The sequence below is a fragment of the Psammomys obesus genome, unplaced genomic scaffold (assembly GCF_907164565.1).
Source record: "Psammomys obesus unplaced genomic scaffold, mPsaObe1.curated_primary_1811, whole genome shotgun sequence".
Lineage (NCBI taxonomy): Eukaryota > Metazoa > Chordata > Mammalia > Rodentia > Muridae > Psammomys > Psammomys obesus.
Window position 1 is genome coordinate 12,544,509 of NW_026596120.1, and position 23,529 is coordinate 12,568,037.

Below are 23,529 nucleotides of genomic sequence, written 5' to 3' on the forward strand. Positions count from 1 at the left end.
CCAGGGAGCCCATGTGTCTGTGTGGGGTGCTCCAGGGAGCCCATGTGGCTCTCAGTGGCTCCACATTTGGCTGACGATGCAGGCGCAAGTGCATTCTCAGGCTTGTTAATGTCGCTTCTCCCATCTGCCTTCCCAGGACTTTACTGATGAGTCTGTTTGCACACTCTCTTGCCCAGACTGGTGGGCAACTGAATTTTTTATCTGTATCAGTCTGATGGGGAAATGGCCTCTCTTAGTTCAACCTGGGAATCTTCCCTTAGTACTGAGACCGAGAGTCATTTTATAATATTGCTGGGCTCCATCTGGGCGTCAGTATTCCCTAAATAGTTTGTATTACTAAAGAGGGAATGAACCCTCTGTTGCCTTGTATATTTTCTGAATCTGCTGCTGCCTTTTCTCCGTGGCTTATGGAACCTTACCAAATTCTGTCATCCACTCAGGCGTTTGTGTGAAAGCTGCCCTCTTCAGCAAGGTTCTGTTTGCTGCCATGCAACTTTTGGCTGCTTGTAACACACTGTGAAAATATACTTTGCAGAAAATGATATTTACTAATGAAATGTTAGTGTCACAAATACAGTGTTATTCACGGCAGTGTCTTTTCTTTGTTTAGACCAAGCGTCTGAAGTTCAGGTGACAATGATGCTTACGGAGAGCTGTAAGCTGCGAGGTCTCCATCACAGGTGAGAGCAGAGGGCACACCTCGGCCCCAAGCACAGCACAGCTCCGCATTCTTACTTAATGTTAAGAACATTATGTCTGGTTATGAATTGAATTCTTTTGGAATAGTGTGTGTGTGTGTGTGTGTGTGTGTGTGTGTGTGTGTGTGTGTATGTGTGTGTTTTCTCTGAATATAAAGGTAAGTACATGCTCATTGAACACAATTTGCAAACAGTAAAGGATGAAGAAGATAGAGAACATAAAAATAATCAATGGGCACAACCCAGCTTTCTAAAATTTTATATACATATTATGCACCTGTCTCCCTTTTAAAAATATGGCAAAGTGATACACACATTAAAGACAGTTGTGATGAAAAATTTAAATATATAGAACACCATTGACGAAAATAGTCAGCCACCCTTGGATATGTAAGGTTATGTTTGTTATGAGTGTGCACTCGTGTATATATGTATGCCCGTGTTTGTGTATGTATGTGTCTATTTGTGGTAGAGATCATGTATCTAGAAATAGTCATTTGTATATTTGTCTATAGAGATACTTTGTTAGATATCTCAATATTTTACTGTGTTTCCAGTATATACCTAAGAAGGGCAGTATTGTTATATTTAGCAAAATTAATGCATTTCTTTTTTCTTTTTTTTTTTTTAAATTAAGTGTGATTTTCTTTTTTTTTTTTTTTTTTAAGATTTATTTATTATGTATACAGTGTTCTGCCTGCATCTACACCTGAATGCTAGAAGAGGGCACCAGATCCCATTATAGATGGTTGTGAGCCACCATGTGGTTGCTGGGAACTGAACTCAGGACCTCTGAAAGAGCAACCAGTGCTCTTATTCTCTGAGCCGTCTCTCCAGCCCTAATGCATTTCTTATTGTAACAGAAACACTTTCTAGATTTTCAAGTTGGTAACTCTAAACCCCTGTCCCAATTTAAAAAGGGTACTTAAGTAGTTCACTGAATGGTAGCACATTTTATGTACTTCATTTCTTACATATGCCCTTAAAATCATAGTATGATTTCACAAAAAGTACTTGGAGGAAGAACTTGGAGGAAGAACACCTTCTTCTAGACCAGGAATCATTGGGGACATCAGCATCAGTATCATGGCAAAGTTGTTTGTCTGTCTGTCTGTCTGTCTGTCTTGAGACAGAGCTTTTATATAGCCCTGGCTGACCTGGAACTCACTATGTAGATCTGCCTCCTTCTGCCTCCCAAGTGCCCAAGTGCTGGAATTAAAGTTATGCACCTTTAAGCTCTGCTGGTAAAGTTGTTTTTTTTTTTTTTTTTTTTAAGTATCATATAGAGGTCTGGGAGGTGGAACACACTTATGACCCAGAGTTGTTGGGGTGCAGACAAGTAGATATCTGGAGTTCATTGGCCAGCCTAGCTGAACCAGTGTGTTCCAAGTTAAAGAAAGACCAAAGTGGAGAACAGTCAAGGAAGGCATATGATATTGACCTGTAACCTCTGTGCACATGCTCAGACTTGTGCACACACCCACATGTACATATACCACACACAAGGACTATTACTCAGCTTAATTTGTATGACTGCTGAGAATTTCACGTGTCTGAAAAGTGAACCATGACTTTGTGTGTTGGAAGGGTCTAAGGACTTCTGGGAAAGACAAAGTATGTATGCAGAGGGCACCATCAGTTTCCATTTCAGTGGACTTGGACAGTTGCGTGAGCTCTTGTAAAAAGTATGAATACACAAACTTTCTTCTTTTCATTTTGTTTTTTGAGGGCCTAAAAAGATGACAGCCACATAAAAATAAGTACTGCGGTAATGAAAATGAGACAGATTTTTGGCATTGTGGTGGTAGAAAAGAAAACCAGCCAAGAGTAGAGGACATCTGTTTGGATGGGATTAAACACAACATAATTCTTAGCTTCTGATCAGCTGAGATGAAGGCAGCATTAAGGTCCAGTAAATCTCAGCAGCAGAAGAAAAAGGAAACATACTTTGTTTAGGATAGGAAGTTAAAAAGCTCAGATCCCAAGATAGTGTAGCATTAGGTTTATTATGATGTAGATACTGACTAATATAAAAATAAATATTCATTTTTAACATTTTCATTGAAGAAGAAACCAGGCTTTTGAAAAAAAAAAAAAGTTGAACGCAGTATTGAAGAGCAGTGAGGGTGTTCCTTGGAAGAGTTCAGTTGTATAATTCAAGAATGTTGCCATCCATTGGCCAGTTTCATCCCCAAGCATAGCAGTCCTCACTTGTAGAGGAATGGATAGACAGTCCCCCCTTTAGGCTGTATTTGCTTAACAAGAAAAGTAGGAGGAAAGGAAACTAAGTTATATTTGTTTAAAAAACAAAAACATGTTTTGTTTCCTTGAGGCTTTTGGAGTACAATTTTTTGCCAGGGCTTTGAGTGCCTGATGATGTGTGTTACACACACCCTAGAAGGAAGGCCAGCAGCACTTTCTGCTCGTCTACTGTGCCAGCTGAGGGCTTAGACTCCAAGCCAGTTCTCTCACCCAGGGAAACCTGCACTTGTCAGCGCAGAAGCATGTGTCAGGGACATGCAGACAAAGCCAGATTTTTCCCAAGAAGGACTCTTAGATCTACCATAGCCCCAGTCATGCCTTGGCTAAGCGCCCCTCCAGGCGATCATTTGCAGCATTCTGTCTTGCAGCTTTAGGCTGTACAGCATCTCAGCACCTCGCCTTAACTGAATATTTAAATATTTAACAGAGTATTTTACCATGGCTGTGTGTTTGTTCACATTGATTCAATTCATTAGCTGCCTGTTTTGCGCCTAGAGCTCAACTAGGCATAGAATAAAATGAAACAGTAATCCTAAGATCCGTCCCATAGAGTCCGTCATGCAGACTGTGCACTCAGCAAGAAATGTTGCCTGTTTCCACACGACACCTTCTTAGCTACTTGTAACCTATAATTCACAAGGCTTGCTTTGGGCTTTAACATTCTGAGATGAAGGGGTCTGATTCACTGACACTCTTAAAAGCATCTTGAAATTCTATTTTTTGTTTGTTTTTTGCTTTTCCACTGGAACTTATAAACATAAGTGTTTGTTTGTTTGTTTTTATCATAAGTAAATACTTGTAGCTGGGATGTTGTAATTCCATCACTCGGGGTAGGGAGCTTGGTCAGTTTGAGGCCAGTCTGGTCTACAAAGCAAGTACAGGACAGCCAAAGCTACATAGGGAAACCCTGTCTCAAAAAACAAAACAAACAAACAAAAAACCTTGTATAAATTAAAAATAATCTGCTTTCATTACTTCATGTCTGTGAACCCTAAGCCATTTCTTGTGGTTTGAAGTCCCCATCAGCCCAGCATGCCTGATGATGACACTTGTTAATGCTGAATGACATGCAGCCTTAAGGGCTGCAAGTATGCGCAGCACGGGAGGCAGTTGTGCCCCGCCTTGTCTCTGCCCTCTTACCACATCCATCCATTCTTTGATACCTTAGATCTTTCTCTTTGCCCTCCTTTCCTTTGTAAAATGGGCAGAGTGAAGAGCCGTCATTTGTTCTTTGAAACATTTTTATAAAGCTTATTACTGCTTCCAGAGTTGTTTATTTTCTTTTTTATTTTATGTATATGGGAGTTTTGTGTATGTGTATGTCTGTCACCACGTGTATACAGTGCCCGAGGGGGGCAGAAGAGGGCATTGGATGCCCTGAGACTGGAGTTACAGATAGCTGTATGAGCCACTATGTGAGTGCTGGGAATCACACCTGGTCCTTCTGCAAGAGCAGCCAGTGCTCTTAACCACCAGTTTCAGAGGATTTTAATCCTGGGGTTATAGGATAAAAGTTTTGATTTTATTAGCTTATTTGTTGTATCTAAACAGAATGTCATTAATCCCGCTAAACAATTTCAGTCATGAGTGAAAGAGCAGAGATAGGCCATTAAGGTTAAAGAAGTGGGCCAGCTCACCTGCTCGCTCTGAAATCAGGGTTTGCCTTGGTTTTTTCAAGGTGGGTCCTGAGTTGTAGTGTGTGTGGGGGCTTCAGGACAGAGGGGGTGTCTGCAGTCCTTCGAATGTTCTCCTTTTTCCCTGAGTGGAAATGTCCAGCAGCCCAGGGGAAGGGACAGGGGTGTGGAATATCATGACGCCTGAATTCTCTTCACACTTGAACTTTGTCTATAGGTTACCTAACGTTTCTCCCTGGCATGGCTGCCACTCAGCTGCAATGCAAGCAGAAGCCCTAGGAGGGTCCCCTACCTCTTAGGGACAGATGCCCCTTAACAGTTCTGATCAGTTGGAGACATTTTTAGGACATTTTAGAAACTTACTGTAGTCTTACAAGTCAAAGACAGCCCCTCCTGGTGTATTTCTGCAGTTTCCCCTCTGTCTGTGACTGTTCTGTGAATGTGTGGTTTGTGGCTTAGTTTCTGTAAGCTCTTTTCATGTTTTCTTACCATCTCTCTTTGATCATTCAACTGTAACGTGTTATTTCATTATTCTTGGCTGCTCATGTTATTTGCAGCTTTTCACTATTGATATCCCATTGGCTATTCTCGTTAATGTAGCCTTTTATGTTTCATTAATTCTTTATGAAACTATCCCTAAGAATAGAATTTACTAAGAAATGGGAGTGCTTTCAGGCTATTGTTATGTGTCTGTGTTTCAAATGTGCAGTAAATGTAATGGCATAGGATTTAACACACTGAACATATAAAGTGAGTCTGTGATTAGTTCTGGCTTAGTAGAGAGGAGGCAATTACTTAAATAGTTACAGCCTTGGGGAAAATTAGTTATTTCCATATCAGTTGGAGTGTCATTACACAGGAGGATGGTGTGTGTGTATGTGTGTGTGTGCCAGGAGAGATAAAGTAGGCAAGATTATTCACCACATTCCTGGTTTGTTTTGTACATAAAAGCTGTTTGTGGGTGGTGAAATCCACATTACAACTTTGAAAACTAAGGCCAAATGGAGAGGGGGGATGGCATGCTTGTACACACACACACATACACACACACACAAAATCACTCAGATAGTGACTCTTATTTTTCAAGGTTAAGTTCCAAATTCTATCTGACCACAAATATTTTACTTTTGTGACAGTTTCAACCTGTTAAAGACTAGATTTGGCTTTTTAAAAAATTATTATGATTTTACTTTAAGTGTGATAATGAAGTTAGTGCGATAGTAACATAATGTGCTCATGGCCGAGCCGTTTTCAGCTGTCTGTGACTATCCTCTGCAGTGGAGTGTTTTCAGGAAAGCAGTACAAAGGGATTCATTCTGTGTTAGTCATTTTTATCCTACAAAGAAAGCTTACATAAATGGGGACTGTTTACATCAGGTTTAAAAAGTAGAACATTTGTAAATGTTTTAATTGTCATCTTTTTAAGTGAGTTTGGGATTTTGTTTTGCTTTTGATTATCTATATTTTAATTTAAGATAAATCTAAAAGGTTTTAGATTTTATTTGTATCCTTCCCAATTTCTTACTATTTTCTAGAAACCTTCTTCCTATTACTCATGTGTGCATAGAGGAAGGAGAAAAACCCATGGTGATATTGCCGTACATGAATTGGGGAAATCTTAAATTGTTTCTACGACAGTGCAAATTAGTAGAAGCCAACAATCCGCAGGTGAGAAAATTTCCCTAAATACAGTTTTTGATGTCTTTGGGAGTAGATATTACCAAACGTCCACACAGTGTCTGAAAACCTTAAAACAAAAAACAAAAAAACAACAAAACAAAACAAAACAAAAACCTCAGTGAACCAGGAGATATTTATAAACTGTTGTTGACTTAGAGATAAATGAAGATGGCTTATGGTTCCTGATGGGGCACATTTGACTGATGGGTTTTTCTGTTGTCCATCAGGTTTTCATTCATAATCACCTCTGATGCCCTATGACAGCATCTCAGAGTCCTTTCTGGGATAACTTCTGAAGACGTGTCCATTCCTTCTAGGAGTGGAAACTATTACAGAGCTATATGTGCCAACAGCAGTGATGATTGGAGATAATTGAGAATATTATTTTTTTTAATTTTAATTAATAAAGTCTTTAATTCACTTTACATCCTGGTTGTAGCCCCATCTCTCCTCTCCTCCCAGACCCACCCTTCCTTTCTTCCCCTTCCTTCTCACCTGTCCTTCAGAAAAGGGGAGCTCCCTTTCCCATCTGCCCCAGCTCATCAAGTTGCATCAGGACTGTGTCCTCTTCCCCTGTGGCCTGGCAAGGCAGTCCCGCTAGGGGGAAGTGATCAGAAAGCTGGCAAGTGAGCCTTTGTCCAGTGCAGACCCCACTTCCCTACTAGGGAATATTCTTAATGTGCCTGTGAGATGCTACCATTTAAGAGTTTCTTTGTTGTCACTACCCATGCACTTCATTGTGAACATCTGGTCAGATCCCAGACATGTTATGAGAGTGGTAAGAAAGTCTGCTGGGTGCTTAGCTCTCAACTATACTTTCTGGTTTTGTTAAGTTGATTTTAAGATTTATAATAGCATACGTATTGTAGTCAATAATAAAAATAAACTCAGATATGCATTGAGTATTTGGCTCAATGTGTATGATATGTTGTTTAAGCTAGAAGAATAAAGCTGTGCTTTGAAGGAATAGAGCTGTGTAGTTGGAGGCTTTGACCCCTGAGCATCACCAGGGGAGCAACACCTGCACTGCTGGTATGCAGCTAGAGGAGCATGTCAACAGAGAGACTTGTTTTTGTGGAATGCCCCCAGGGGATAATCTGTTAAAACCTACTACTGTAAAAGAATAGAACAAGTCATTTGAGACATTGCTTTAGAGAGTCTGTGTTCATTAAGCAGAAATCACGGAGAAGCTCTTCTGTAATGCTGATTTTAAAGAGATAGATGCAAAAGGTAAATCTTACAGATAAAGTCACGTAGATGGTAAGTGCCATTACAGAACAGGGCTATTACAATAGATGATCAGTATACGGTGCTCCCAGAGCACATGTTAGTTGAGAAATAGGTTTTAAAAACTTGTTAAGTAGGTGCAAGGAAGTGTTTTGGAGTGGGACTGTGGACTCAGGTAATTAGATTGAAGACTACCTTTGTACTATCTGCAAACTGTCATTTTATTTATTTATAATTTTTTTCTGTTATGACAGGCAATTTCCCAACAAGACCTTGTACATATGGCTATTCAGATTGCCTGTGGGATGAGCTACCTGGCAAGACGGGAAGTGATCCATAAAGACCTGGCTGCTAGGAACTGTGTGTAGGTGTCAGGGGTTTGCCACTGTCATTAGACGGGTAGTGCTTCCTGGGTCTGGGGCTCTGTCCAGGAGTCACTGTGGGGCTTAGACTGTTTATAGGGAGCGGTGGGTCTTAATCCCTGATGCCTTTAATGTTTCTGTTTTCACTTCTCAGCATCGACGACACTCTTCAAGTGAAAATCACAGACAATGCCCTTTCCAGAGACTTGTTTCCCATGGACTACCACTGTCTCGGGGACAATGAGAACAGGCCCGTGAGATGGATGGCTCTGGAAAGTCTGGTTAATAATGAATTCTCTAGCGCTAGTGATGTGGTGAGTACTGGAGGCCAGGTGTCAGCAGCACGTAGAGGAAAGCTTTTTGTTCCACGGTGTTCAGCCATTTTGTTCTTTTAAAAATCTTGTTACTATTCCTGGAAATTTTCATCCAGAGTGCATGTGTAGTTATCTCCCTTTTGACCCACTTAAAGCAGCAAAACTGGCCCAAATCCTGGGCCTGTGCTGTGTGTTCTCCCTGCTCACTCAAGCTGAGAAGACAGCATCATTTACACCAAGGCAGGCACTGATGTCTGGGTGTCAGAGTGGGGCACTGAGGATTAGGGAGCTGACAGCAGCTTGTTATCTCCCTGTGCGAGTCTCAGAATGACCAAGTGGCTACTAAAGCACAGAATGTGTGGCTCTCTGCAAATGGCCTCTTCTCAGTTCAGCAGCCTGTCTCATCTACAGTGATGACAATGTTTTAGTTAAGGGTCAGCGCAGTCGTGTCTCCTCATCCACACCACACAGTTGTGCCCTCCTGTGCAGTGACGTGGTTTCAGAAGCCACACCTACTCGTCTCCTGTAAGTTTTCCATCCATTGCTTGACTTTTTATTCTAGTTTAGATCATAATCAGGCTAGGCATTGAGGCACATACTATATTCCCAGTCCTTGGAAGGCAGAGACAGGGATCATGAGTTCCAGACCCACCTAGGGTACACAGTGACTGTATCTTAAGAATGAAAACCTAATGTGTGTGTGTGTGTGTGTGTGTGTGTGTGTGTGTGTGTGTGTGTGTGTGTTTTAATTTTTTTGTCTGTTATATATTGGAGCTGTGTATTTGGAAATTTAGTAAAAAGTTCTGCTATTAAGGTCCCTAAGTCATCATTTGACAATGTTGCATTACTTGTGAAATAATTGGGATTTGATCTCGTGTTTCAGCTGGGCTACTTGTGTTTTGTCTCCTGGTATTTTTTATTTATTCTTCAGAGCCGCCTTTTCCTTTCAGTTTGTGTGCTTTACACATTTCCCCTTTAATAGTGCATTACTGAAACCAGTTTCCTAGTTTGTTATTTACATTGATTACTTACACTCTCTCCCTCAGTGATTAGTTTTTGCTGGTTGCTATAACAAATTGCTACAACCTCAGTGGTTTAAAACAGTAAATTTATTCCCTCATTGTCAGCTTTAGGAGCCAAATGTCCGAAATAAACACTCTTCCTGTTAATTAAGGTTTTCAATGTATATATTGTTGAAATCATTTTTTTTTTTTTTTACTTGTTTTAAAATTAACTATTCTCTTAAAAAACAAAACAGCGGGCATTTGACATGGGCATTGTAGGTTTACATGGTTGTAAGAATGGGTATTACCTGGCCGAGGGAGGAGCTGCAGGGCTGACACCAGAAGGAAGCTGCTTCATGTTGCTCACAGAGAAGCCTAGGTACATGCTGGGAAGAAAGTGGCAGATGAGGAAAATAAATGCTGCGTCTTAGAGACTGAACCTAAGGATTCACCGTGGAGGATGCGGAAACCAGTCTGGGCTGTCTTTTCAAAGCTTTCTCATCATGAAGCAGCTCCTTTCTCTAACATTAACATTCAGAAGTTAAAGTTTTATTGAAATTAAAACCAGTAGATGTGTATAGCTTTGCTGAAATCATAATTTTATGAACTCAAACTGTTTGATGGGCAGGAAAAAGGAGACATTTCTTAGACGATAATCTTATTTTAAGGTAAACTTCAAGAGACTGGAAATGTTAAGCTTTTTCTTAGGAAAAGGAACACTGACAGGTAGTGTTTCAGAAGGGCTTGTGGGATGTCCGGAAGGGTGACTTGTGAAGTGCTTATTGATGTCAGTCGCGCTTCAGCATGAATTGCCTCGCTGACTTGTTTGTGTCTGTGTAGCTTTTCTCCTATACAATTAATCAACAATGCGATTTTTATTTTTATTTTATTATCTTATGCATATAGGTACTTTGCTTGCATGTATGTCTGCATTTCCTGGAATTGGAGTTAGAGACACTTGTGAGCTGCCATCCAGGTGCTAGGATTTGAACCTGGGTCCTCTAGAAGAACAGAAAGTGCTGAACTGTCTCTCCAGCCCCAACAAAGAGATTTTTAAGTCACACTTATGGTTACATACTTTCTAGGATTCCTAGAACAAACATAAACTGAATGAATGGGATTCAAGTTAGTGTAATCCATGCCTAAATGGTACAGATAGACTCAATGGGTTGGCCCTAGTGAATATAATTCATCTCTAAACAGTACAGGTAGTACCTGAATGCACTGCTCTGGGTTGCTGTAACATCATGTTAAAAAAAAAAAAATCACAAAGTCATACTTAGAGTTGGTTACCTTTATAGTTATATGAGCATCCATATCTATGTAAGAATTTGTCTTACAATCAGTTATACCAAATACTTTGTTTTTTGACAGCTTTATTTTTTATTTATTATTTAAATTTTTTTTAGTTTCCAATTGAAATATTTTTTCATATACAATGTATTTTCATTGAGGTTTCTCCTCTCTCACACCTTTTCCCAGATCCTCCCCATATCCCCACCCATCAAGTCCATGCCTTCCTTATCTCTCTTTAGAAAACAAGCAAATATAAGCAAACATACCAGAATTTTTAAAAAGAAACAAACACTATAAGAAATATTCACACTCACACACACACATACAACAAAATCCATAAAACCACAAAATCAGAATTCATAAAATATAAGCAGCTGGGTGCAGTGGTACACGTCTATAATCCCAGCACTTGGGGAGGCAGAGGCAGGCAGAGCTCTGTGAGTTTGAGGTCAGAAGCAGGCGGATCTCTTGAGTTTCAGGCCAGCCTGGTCTACAAAGCGAGCCCAGGATAGCCAAGGCTACATAGAGAAACCCTGTCTTGAAACACCCCCAAATATGCAAAAGACCAGTAAGATTAAAAAAAAAAAAAAAGAAAAAGGAATGCCTAAGCAAAGCAACATGAGACCCAAAATAGCACTGAGTTTGTTTTGTGTTGGCCGCCTACTTCTGAGCATGGGCCTGCACTTAAGTGTCTTATATACCCAATGAGTTCCACTGGAGAGAACTGATTTTCCTTTGTAAGCAGTTGTCAATTGGAGATAGCTTCTGGGTTAGGGACTGTGTGTACTCTCTTCTCTCAGCCCCGGGACCCCATCTGACTTGGACCTACCCAGGCCCTGTGCATGCTCCCATGCTCTCTGTGAGTTCATATGTACATCAGTCTTGTTGTATCTGGAAGATACTGTTTCCTTGGTGTCTTCTGTCTCCTCTGACTCTCATAACCTTTCTGCCTCCTTCTTGAGCTCTGAGAGAAGGCTCTCTGTATTAGTTCCCATATACTGTGGGAAAAAGTTTCTCTGATGAGGGCTGGGCAAGACAGTGATACAGGTTATAAGCAGAATGTCATTAGTCATTTTATTGCTAAATTCCTTTTGTATAACAATACTATTTTGGCTTTCTTATAGGCCTGTGGTCTATCAAAACTTAGGTTTTTGGCCATTTAGGCAGTATTAGGCGTGGGTTCTAGCTCATGAAGTGGGTCTTAAATTCAGTCAGATACTGGTTGGTTATTCCCACATTTGTGCCACTGTCACAGCGTATCATGCAGGCAGATCACCATTTGTAGATTTCAGGATTTGTAACTGGGTTAGTGGCTTCCTTTCTCCTCTGCTAGTGTGCAGAGCACCTTCTAGTACCTTGATCACTGGTCAGGAGGGGTGAAGACTAGTTAGGCACCTTTGCGACCTCTTCATATTCAATGAGGTACATAGGTATTGTCTTCAACAGTAGGGCCTTACCATCAGTTTGTGGAGATCAACCAATAGCCTTGGTGATAGCTTAAGTTTTGAGGGTTTCCCTTGGCCCCCTTTTAGCAACAACTCACTTAAATGTAACCCATTCCTGTTACTGGAGGTTTTTCTTGGTGGTGGAAGATGTCTAGTGGGGATTCTCCTCCATTATTTACATTTATATTTCTTTCATATGTATATAAGAAACATCTATTGTAGTATGTTTCCATATGACTCCTCACTGGTCCAGCTTCATTTTGTTTTAATCACTATGAGTTTAATAATGGACATCTTAACAATTCTCTAAACTTAAAGACTGCCAACCCCATTTCAATAAAGTTCTCATTCTTATATTCCAGGCTGGCTGGTCTTGAACATGAAATCTTGACTCAGTCTCCTAAGTGCTAGGATTACAGGCCACCATGGGTTAAATATTCTGGTTTTGTCTTATTCAAAATTCTTTTGAGTTGAGTTTAGCATGTCATTATAAGAATGTCCCTTGGTTACATTTAATGTGGATAACTCCTAAAAATGTTCAAATTTTTGTCTTTTAAATTCTTACAGAATCATGCACACAGATACTTTCTATAGGTGTCTTTTACCTTGAATAATTGGTACTGAAAGGACTAGTTATGACTTTTTCTGTGACTGTGATTGCCTGTTAGTATAAAAATTCTGCCTTTCAGTTTGGGGCATTGAATACTGTTTTAAATTCTTAAAGATTATTAAATTAAGTTACATTCTGATGTTGGTCTTGAAAACAATGAATACAGTCAGATTGAGTTCTCTTTCTTTGGGTGGAGGTAGGGTTTTATTTTTTCTAGGCAGGATTTCTCTCTATAACCTTAACTGTCCTTGAACTTGTTCTGTAGACAAGGCCGTCTTTGATTTTTGTTTTATCATAAAAGTAACACATTTGTTTTTGTAATTCTGTCTGGAAACATCCAGTATTTCAGTTCGTTAAGACTCTAATAATGCTAACATCAGCTTTTAACTGTCAGCTTAGGAAGCACACACAATGAAATCCAGCTAGTTATGAATGTCTATTATTCCAAGATGTGACATCACATAGGCACTCTGAAGACCAAATGGATATTGTTCTTGCTCTACGTTTTCATCAAATACAGGCACAACCACAGATTTCTGCTGTGACTTTCTTTTCCTTTATTTGAAAAAATACTTTTTGATTGATGACTCCTTTGAGTTATTTAGATAATTATAGTAGCTAACATAGTTCAGCTGTCAAGACTCTACCACAGGATGAGTAGTGAATGCAACCAGGAAAGCACAGTTGAGAGTTCATGTTGGTTTTCTTGTCTTTGTGGTACTTCATTGTATTTAAAAGGCATTTTCTTGGGAAAAACAAATCAAGGAAATGACTTCCATGCTACTCTTATCAGCATGACTTATGGCTCTCGGGGGATCTTTTTTAAGGCATTTGAATAGTTTTAGGCCACAGGACAAAAATCAAATGTGCCCCGTGTGCCTGCTGTTTCTTTGTAGACATTAGCGGACATTGTCCTGGGAGGAAAATCTGTGGTTCTTCAGAACTTGCATCTGCAGTCTGTTTTATCTTACTCCAGTTTGCCTACTGCTCTAGAGGCCATTGCTATGTATGGAGCAGACTCACTTAGGAGACCCTCGGGTTTGCAACCTCGCACCCTGAGCAGTCTTTGGAACCATGGTGGTATCTCAGTGACAGCTAGAGTTACTGGAAGATGCTTAAGTCTGGAGCTCCTTTTGTTTTATATTTTCCATTACTGACTTTAGAGTAGTGCTCAGAAGATTATTGTAGTTACTTGTTGTCTTCATGGTGCAGATTTTACACACCAGCAATGTCAGACCTATTATTTAAGTATCAGGTTTACAGTAAGAGAATTAATATAGGAACAAAAGAACAATGTAGAGATGAAAGCATCAGTTCAGACTTTGGAAAATAGAGGTTTAAGATATGATCCAGCCCGTAGGTCAGTCGAATAAGACCCTAAGAGAGGGACTAGAATAATGTGGGACAAGAGATGTGGAGAATGGAGACAAGACAGGCATCTGATCAAGTCTCATTTAATGAAGGCAAAGCGTACACTTATATAGAAAAGAATCACAAAAGAATCTCCTCACAGTATCAGTAATTGTGTCATATGGCAAGGTGTCTGAGAATTCACTCAAGGTTATACAAAAATTACGATCCGGCTCCCAGGCTTGCACAAAACTTGCTATCTAGTTCTCAGGAACAGAACACCCCTCTCCCATGGACTGCCAAGGACAGTCCCGGGACTTTAGATAAAACTTGTATCTGCCAAGGCCAGGAAGCAGAATCCCATGTACCAAACTCCTAGAGTTTCCCACGGCAACAACCTGTCATGTGAATTACGGGAAAGTCCTAGCTGGCAGAGAAATAAGAGACTATAAGCTTGGTTAGTAAAGAAAATAGCAATGACCTCTAAAACGGCTGAGCTAGAGGTAAGCCAAAATACCATGCCAGAAGCAGCTTTCCACAAAGATGTAACATTCTTGATGTTAAGATACTACTTAGTTGTATTACTCTAATTTTAATTGTCCTGATATTTCCTAAGAATGAGGAATATAGGAAATACTTTAATAACAATTCGTATATTTCCAGAAGTGAGCGATTCCCCCAGCAGTATTGTCTGTAGCTGCTACTCTTTCAGGATCTCGTAAGTTTCTGAGCATCTTTCCTTCCGGTTGCTTTGGAGACTTGTTCTTACTCTCTGCTTCATTTCCCTTAGAAGACCCCAGTGCTCAGATGAAGCTGTGTGTAAGTGTCTGCTTATGGAGAAAGTGGCATGAACAGCCAGTTCTGTGATAGTCTTCCGTTGTGTGTAGGTTTGCAAGTGTCTAAGGATTAGTCATACTGGCAGCTACAGATGCTGATTTTTGAGATTAAGCGGTGTCTTAGTAGACTGTGCCTGATAGATTGAGTAGCTCAGGACGAAGGCTTATTCCTTGTAACTCTGAAGCCTGGGAAGTCCAGCTTGAGGGTGTGCATCAGGAGTGTCCTTCCTGCAGTGTCCTCTTATAGCACAAGGAAGAGTGGCATTTGCTGAGGTCTTTATAAGGCACTAATCTCATTCCTGAGATTATGTAAACTCCTCCCAAAGCTCCACCGTGCCAGCTCCATCACAGTGGGGACCAGGAGTTCAACCTGTGTATGGCGGAGGCATACAAACAGTAAGTCTGTCATGTTCTGCTACTGGGCCTCCTACTTCATATCCCTCATCAGTAGATTACTTCCATTTCTTCCTGACAAGCCTAAAAGCTTTAACTTATTTGCCTAAAATCAGAGTCTCATCAGATCTGAGTGAGCCTCAAGGTATGATTTATACTGAGGCAAATTTGTCTTCAGCTCTAAGTTTAGGAAACCAAGCAAGTCACCAAGTTCCAAAATGCAGTGGTGGGGCGGGTTTAGTTTGGTGCATCTGTCTTTAAAAGGATACAACAGAAAGGAAAACAAGCAAAAGCAATGGTAAAATAGCCAAAACCCAACAAACAAACAGTGAAACCTTAGACTCAAGTGGTTCTTTTTAGCTCAATACCTTGCCATTCAGGTTCACTGGTGATTCTGCTCATGAAAGTTCATTTGTGTTTCTCTGCCAGGGTCCCAGCCAGGCAGGGACTTCAAATACTAGATTTCATTATTCTACTTTTCCACTGAATAGTAATTTATGTACTCTCAGGTAACTGGCTAGGGGAGACTGCTGTGTGTTAAGGTGAAAAAAATTGTATACTTTCTGGCAAGCCATGTCAGGATATATTGTTAATGAAAAAAATAGTTTTTGTTCTTTTGTCTTAAATAGCAAGTGCCTGTACTCTCAGCACTTTAGCAAGCTGAGGAAGGAGAACTGCTGGAGTCTTAGGCCAGCCTGGGTTACAGAGAAAGACACCCCCCCACACACACCTCCTAAAATAGAGACTAGCATTCATCTATACCTGTTACTTATACCTCCTTCTGCCAGAGTGACCCCCAGGTCATATGGCTCTGGCGCTCACTGCATGAAAGGACAGCTTTGGTATTCAGGCAGTGCTGCTGCTTGAAAGTTTCTGTAGCACTGTGGAGTGGGTTGAATTGTATCACCTCCCCACCACCGTTCTCCAAACGATATATTGGAAATGTTAAGCCCTGTAACTAAGACACTGCTGGTGACCAGCAGAAGCTGGAACTAGGAAGGAAGGAATCACTTTTTGGAGTAATTTTTAATGTCATTCCACTGTTTTTTGTTTTGTTTTATATAGATTCTGTTACAAAATGTGGCTTGTTCACTAATATAGTTTGAGTATCCTTCATCCAAAATGCCTGTTGTTGGTTTGTTTTTTTTTTTTCCAGATTTGAAGGGGGGAAAATACACACACACACACACACACACACACACACACACACACACACACACGCTGTGGGAATGAGACTCAAGTCTAAACACAGTTCTGTTTTGTACAATATTTATTTTTAATGATTTTGTGCATGAAACAGTTTCATGATACAGCAATTTGTTCATTGTCATGTCAGCTCTGTAACTTGGATTTTGGATCATTTTGCATTAGCAATGCTCAACCTGTGAAAGACATTTTTTAAAAAAAAAATGGTGTTTTCAGATTTTATTCATACTGAAAAACAATAACCTCAAGCTTAATGCACTGGGCTTGGATTTTATAGAAAGACTTACATTTGCCTTATGTGCCCCACCCCCAGTTCTGCGCTTTCATTCATTGAGAAATGTGTGGCTGGGCAAGCCGCAGATTTCACCTGTTGTTTTTTTTTTTTTACCTTGAAACCCTAAGCTGCCAATGTGAGTTTCTTAGGGTTTGTTTGGGAAACTGAGTGTGATGGGAAGCTCATTGCAAAATACTTGTGAGCGCTCTTGAGCTGTTGCACAGGCATTGTTCTCTCCCCAGCTTCAGTTGTTCACAGCTGGCAGCAGGCCACAGCTCATCCCCACCCAAGCACTTTCAGCGGCCTGAGCCAGGGCTGGGCCTTCTCAGGGGAAGGCCTAGTCAGCCCCCCAGGGCTCCTGCTGCCTCTGCTTAGGTTCTGTGCTCACTGATCATTCACCTGCTGAGTTTAAGTAAATCTGATCTTGTACTGAGCTGTGTGAAAGGTGTTTCCATCTGCTAATAACAGTGTTAAATATAGACCTCACGGTGCACCTCTGTGTGCATTATTCCCCGAGTTCCACCCCCAGGCCTGTAGCATAAGCAAATCAGAAGCCCACGACTTCTCATAGCCTATATATTCTGCACTTATCGAGGATGCTCTGTCCACGTAGGTTGTTTTCCATTTCCCAGCACTAGATAATTAATTTTGGGGTAGCATGATTTATAGCCAGTGGTAAAAATGGTTTCTTCGAACAGACGTAATTGCTCAGAACAGATAATACCAGTGTTCGCATGAAGGATGAACACATTAAAATGCTGTCTTTCCCACTCCAGCTGGAAAAGCTAACCAGTATGGTAGATTTCTTTTTAAGAACAGTATTCACTTTCTTTAAGAGTTTGTTCAGCTGCTATTTTTGACCTGTAGCTGTCTGTAATCACCAGCACCCAGTTTTACAATGTCCCCTCATTATGCTGCTGTTTCTTTCCTAGTGGGCCTTTGGGGTGACGCTGTGGGAGCTCATGACTCTGGGCCAGACGCCCTACGTGGACATCGACCCCTTTGAGATGGCCGCTTACCTGAAAGATGGTTACCGAATAGCCCAGCCAATCAACTGCCCCGACGAGCTGTGAGTGTTTTGGATCTCAGACATGAGCTTTGATTCATTTACTGTATTATTATAAAAGTAGGAGAGCAGGTTCCTGTGCGCACACAGAACCTTCCCCTTTGAGAATAATGAGCCTTCAGATGTGACTTAGACCTTGTGGAAAACGGCAAAGTCACTTTTTAATGCTCTTGGCATCTTGTATCAGTGGTGTATAATCTTAATTACTAAAAATTTACCTGAGAGTGTAACATAATGGTGAGGAAACTGATGGGCTACTGTGTCAGTTACCTGACTTTTGTTTAAACAGACAAAAAGATACAGTACTTAGAAAAATCTTTCCTGGGGTCCAAATTTAGATCACCAGCACCTACTAAAAAGAGACGTGTGCTAGTGTGTGTCTGACCTTGTCACAGGGTATGTGGAGCCAGGCAGATCCCTGAAGCTCATTGGCTAGTCATAGCTGCATCTGTGAGCTCCAGGTTCAGTGAGATATTCTGTCTGGAAAAGAAAGCAATGGAGGACAGTACTCAGCATTGTCCTCTGGCCTCCAGACATGTGCATATACCACACCATGGTAAAAACGGACAGAGACAGACGCCTCTCTCATTATGATCTTGCCAGGCATCAGTCGATACTTAAGGAAGATGCTCTGGCTAGTGAGTGACAGGTGCTTCCTGCCTCCTGCCCTTATGTAGCTTACCTTCTCTCTCATGGCAGTGGGATGCTCGGGCTGCTTGGGGAAGGGGGTGCAGAAATGAATGTTGTCGGCAGAGGCCCCAGAAGGGTTCTCTGCCAGTTTTAGGCAGCAGCTTTGCTGTAGGTCCAGGAGTCTTGGTTTCAGATAACACTTCCTCCAAGTTCTTCCCCCACAGCATCTAGGACGACACGGGCCATTGCTTTGACCGTGTTCTGTGTATTTACACACGAAGCTCTGAATCTGCTGAGTATTTTGTATTCTCTTGAAGAACTGAGATTACTGTGTGTAATCCGAATAACTCAGCTTTTAATTCTGAAACTGCTGACACATAGTACAACTAAGCGATTGTTCACCGGCTGCCTCTCCACAAGCCCATGTAAACAGAACACGTAACTGGCAGGAAGTAACTGAGGCCGTTACTACTCATGTTTCCATGTCACTCTACAGGTTTGCTGTGATGGCCTGTTGCTGGGCCTTGGACCCAGAGGAGCGGCCTAAGTTTCAGCAGCTGGTCCAGTGCCTCACAGAGTTCCACGCCGCCCTGGGAGCCTACGTCTGACTGCTCAGCCCCACTGCTCGGAGGAAAGTGCCTGGTGTAGAGGCTTCACGTGTGGCGCAGTGCCTGCAGGCACACATTTGTCTCCCAGAACACTGTGCCTTAGGAATGCTTTCAAACCTGAGCTTTTAAAGACAGACTTCATAATGTGGAGTATTTTTTTAGATACCACTTTCATTAGGTTGAACCGAAAGGGGTTTTGTAAATGTTTTGGCCAAAAATTTTTTAAAATATAGTTTCTTTGGACTAGGGGGTGCATTCTTAAAAAAAAAAATAAACAGTTTTAAAAATTATTTAGATACAGATATTTGGAATAGCTGTCTTAATGCCATCTGATTTTATCTTTATGTTTTACTTCATTGAAGAAATGTAGGTGTCTCACCTTTAAAGCTACTTTAATATTTTTGTCACTACTTTTGGGAATGGTTTGTCTTCAAAATGCGGTACTTTTTGTAGGAAAAACAGGATAAAGAGGTGTCTGGTTTGCCTTATACAAGGAAAGACAGTATATTAGCAGAAGGAAAATTGAAGAAAAGGTAAAGAGAAAAGGAAATTTAAAAATAAAAATTAAGAAGAACATACTGCCCCTGCATGGAGAATGGCTCGTCTAGTGAGCATGGCTCTGCTCTCCTTAGAAGCAGGCCCGAGTTTGTCACATCTTGGCTAGCTTTCCTGTGAGCTGGACGAAGCCTGGGGCACATTCATGACCTTATTTATTTTTGCTCTCTGGGCAAGGAGGTGATGCAGTTCCGGACAGTGAACTCTCTCCACCGCCGTGGTCCCTCTGCGTACACCTGGGCTATGTACAGAGCCAGTGCCTTGGTTGTTGTGGGTTTGGGTTTTTTTTTTTTGTTTGTTTCTGCTTTTGTTTTTTGATTTAAATTGGTGATTTTTATGCTTATCTTCAAGGCTGGCTTAAGTATAAATTTGTTTTTTAAAACACTTGAAAAATTAAAGGACTCATTTTATATGCAGGTCTTCAAAATACTGCTTATTATGTGTGATTGGTGGTTGTGTCTCAAAAGTCTTTGAATATGCAGCAGCTGGATGGTCACATTTTTATCCCATGGGAGTTTGACTCAGGTTCCAAAACCCTAACAGAAGAAGAGCTGACTCTGCTCAGCCTCCATGGCGTGTTAAGAAGTTGGAATTACTCTTACAAGGAAGCGTCACACGGAGGCATGTCTCAGAGCCAGTCAGTGCATGTGTGTAGTTCTGCACAGGTTTAGTCCACCTAAGGGAGAGTCACTGGGCCTGTAGCCGCCTGCCTCTGTGCCCATCCTGTCAGGGATATAAGGGAGAACATGGCTGTCTTACATTAAAATAAGCCTTACAGATGAAGAGAGTATCTGAGAAAACAGCTTCCACAGTACAAGGCTCCCACAAGCCAGCCAGGAGCTCAGTGTTCTGTGTACAGGGTCCTTCGTACGCTCTAAGCTGCTGGTGGCGTTTGCCATGTACTCTGTCCCCAAACGTCTGGGTTTTTAAATGCTTCTTTTGAACCTTTTGTAACTTGGACGTTTTGCTAGTAGGGTGCATCTTACTAGGCATCCAGTCAGCAAACACTAGGGTGTACATTACCTACAACAGAGCACTGCAGTTTTCCCCCTTCCCGACACTCAGTGCATTCTTTTGTTTCCAGACAGGAGCAGTGTTTAGAAATCACAGTTCTCTGTATAAAAGTTGTTTAAAAAGGCAGCGTACTAGGGCTGGAGAGACGGCTCTGCGGTTAAGTCAGCACTTGTGAGCATCTGAGTTTGGATCTCAGCACCCACAACACGCAGCTCACGGCCACTGTAACTCTAGCAACAGGCACACACACGGTGCCACAAACTCAAGAAGGCACATACTCATAAATAGACACATAGTTTTTTTTTTTAAAGCTAAAGTGTTGCTGTCTGACTTGCATCACAGTTAACATTTACGTCCATTTACTTTGGAGTTTTGTCAGGCTCTTTCACCTACGCATGTGTGTGTGCTCCTCTGGTTTTGTAGATTTCTCTGCCGAACTATTTGGAGATAGTGACAGGGGAAGAAAAGAACAGTCCCAAGTTTTCCATGGTCAGTCCTCCTCCAGTGCTTTGTGTGGCTTGTAAATACTGCCGAACATCCTCCCCCCAACTCCTTAGAACATGCAGGTTTATAAGAAAGAAGCAAACTGGTGGAGCACAAGATGCGAGTATAAGCTGTCTCTGCTGGCAACACTTTTTAAAAAGTTTTTTGATACAGTATCTTGCTGTGTAGCCCACGCTAGGCCCAAACTTGCCTCCATTCCCCTGCCTCAGCTTTCCATGTGCTAGAGTTACAAAATAAACCCCACCATGTCTGGCTAAAAGTAAAACATCTTTTAGTGATTTGTTTCTAAAGTAGTAAGGCTGTCTCCAGGACTCTTAAAAAACAAAAACAAAAAAACCAAAACAGAAAATAAGCACCATTTGAAAGTGAGCATCATTAAACGAAAACCCAAGATTAACACTGTGGTGCCCAAAAGTTATATTTGGAATCGGTGTTCCTGGCTATCTTTTCTATATTTTGGCTTTCTGCTTTCTTGCCTCCAAGAATTAGCACAGGCTAATACCAGTTAGAGGCTTACATCATAGTGACAGCATCCAAAAATTAGTCACTCCACAGTATCCCAAAGGAGGTGGGCTCCAGGTCTCGAGTCCACAAATGCTGAAGGCCCTTAAGATGCTTCTCTGAATCCCCGACAGAGTGTGAGTAGCTGTGCTTTCAGTTGAAGCCTTTTATATGTTTAATGCAGTTTCCCAGACATTCCTGGGCTAAGGCTGCCTGAATTCAGTGACATGGAACCCTACAGAGAGCAGGCTGACTCTATTGTACTTTTCTCTCACCGCAGATCTGGAGTAAGAACCCAGGGCTGGTACACTGATCCCAGCATGTCTCCTCTCTCTGCTGCTTTGCCACTATAGCATGCTGAGGTCGTGTGTGTGTGTGTGTGTGTGTGTGTGTGTGTGTGTGTGTGTGTGTAGGCATGAGTAGATGTTAAATGTCTTCCTCAGTCTCTCTCCATCTTAGTTTTTGCTGTCTGTCTGTCAGCCTATATCTATCTGTCTGTCTGTCTATCTTTATGGTTTTTCAAGGCAGGGTTTTCCTGTGTAGCTCTGGCTGTCCTGGAGCTCACTTTGTAGACCAGACTGGCCTTGAATTCAGAAATCCGCTTGCCTCTGCCCAGCTCCATCTGAGTTTTCTTAAGACGGAGCATCACACGGAACCGGGAACTTGCCAGTTTGTTAGACCGGCACTCCAGCAAGCCCCAGGATCCAGCTGTATGTGCTTCCCCAATGCTAGAAGCAGTCACACTCCGCCAGTACTGACCTTGGTGGGTGCTGGGATAGACCTCAGGACCTCTGGCCTGGCGAGGTAGCTGTTTGTAAAAGTGCTTGGCATCGAACTTAGTCACCTAGTTCAATTCCTAGGACCCTTGCGGTGGAAGGAGAAAATTGGCTCATGCAAGTCGTCCTCTGACCTCCACTGCACTCCAAGCACCTTACCAACCGAGCCGTCTTCCCAGCTCCACATGCTGTGACAGGAAAACGAGAACACCAGTTAGCTGGGTCCTTTCGTGAGGGAGCTACCAACATTCTCGTAGGATCTTGCCAGGACTGTAGCACCTAGGCACACCTGGATTGTAGGCATTCTAGAAAAAAGTTTAAAGAGTTATTTTTATTTTCTGCGTCTGTTTGCCTGCATATCTCCATGTGCACAGTGTGTGTGTGCCTGGTGCCTGTGGAGGCCAGAAGAAGGTGTCGGGTCCCTGAAAGGGACTTACTGATTCCCATGAGCCACCATGTGGGTGCTAGGAGTCGAACCTGGCTTCTCTGCCAGAGCAGTGAGTACTCTTCACCATCAAGCTATCTGTCCAGCCCAGAAATTATATTTTGTTAGGTTTTTAAAAAGTGGCTTTACTGAGGTACACTTGCTAGTGCATCCATTTAAAGTAGATGGGCTTTGGTATGTTCATTGTTGAATGGACATAACCATAGTCTCATTTAGTTTGTTTCGTTTTGGTTTGTGTCTTACGGTTTTATTTTTGAGACAGGACCTCACTGTGTAGCCCAGGAGGTTCTCAGACTGTGGCTCAGGCTGGCCTTGCCTTGCTTTAGTCTACACATGCTGGAGTAAAAGAGGGACGCTGCGGTGCCAGTTCTCCAATTCAGAAGTGTTGCCCCTCAAAGAAACCCAGTGCCCGTTCGAAGTCATTCACATTCCTTTCTCACCATTGGCCATAGGCAATCACTAATCTATTCAATCTCCATCCGGAACTCCCCGTTACGCAGAATCATATAGTAAGTGCTCTTTTGTGTCTGAAGTCTTTTCCTTAGCACATGGTTTTCACGATTCTTCCATGCTGCAGCATGGCCAGCAAATACTTCGTTCTGCTGGAAAATATTCCCTTGTAAGGATATGCAACACACACACTTGAGGAAATTCAGTTTTTATCCACTCCCACCCTCACCTGGACAAAAGAGGCTTTATATGGGTAAGGATGGGGCCTGGCTATAAGTGGCTCCTTGCAATTACCACTGTGTAGAGACAGACTCATGGGTTCCCTCCAGCAGTGTGTTTTGTACATCAGGAATTAGATAGGAAGGGAAGCAGGGTGGTTCTAAGAAGTG

At 41.8% G+C, this 23,529-nt stretch overlaps 1 protein-coding gene across 2 annotated transcripts in view; it reads left to right on the forward strand.

Annotated features, from left to right (window-relative positions):
* The window catches only part of Ryk (receptor like tyrosine kinase), a 78,346-nt gene extending 58,467 nt beyond the window's left edge, over positions 1 to 19,879 (forward strand). For both annotated transcript variants that reach the window (XM_055629847.1, XM_055629848.1), the window contains exons 10-15: positions 611 to 680; positions 6,130 to 6,262; positions 7,756 to 7,865; positions 8,018 to 8,177; positions 17,524 to 17,660; positions 18,784 to 19,879. In XM_055629847.1, coding sequence (XP_055485822.1) covers positions 611 to 680; positions 6,130 to 6,262; positions 7,756 to 7,865; positions 8,018 to 8,177; positions 17,524 to 17,660; positions 18,784 to 18,895 — 722 coding nt within the window. In that variant the 3' untranslated portion in view covers positions 18,896 to 19,879. The remainder of the gene's footprint in view (positions 1 to 610; positions 681 to 6,129; positions 6,263 to 7,755; positions 7,866 to 8,017; positions 8,178 to 17,523; positions 17,661 to 18,783) is intronic.
* The last annotated feature ends 3,650 nt before the right edge of the window (positions 19,880 to 23,529 follow it).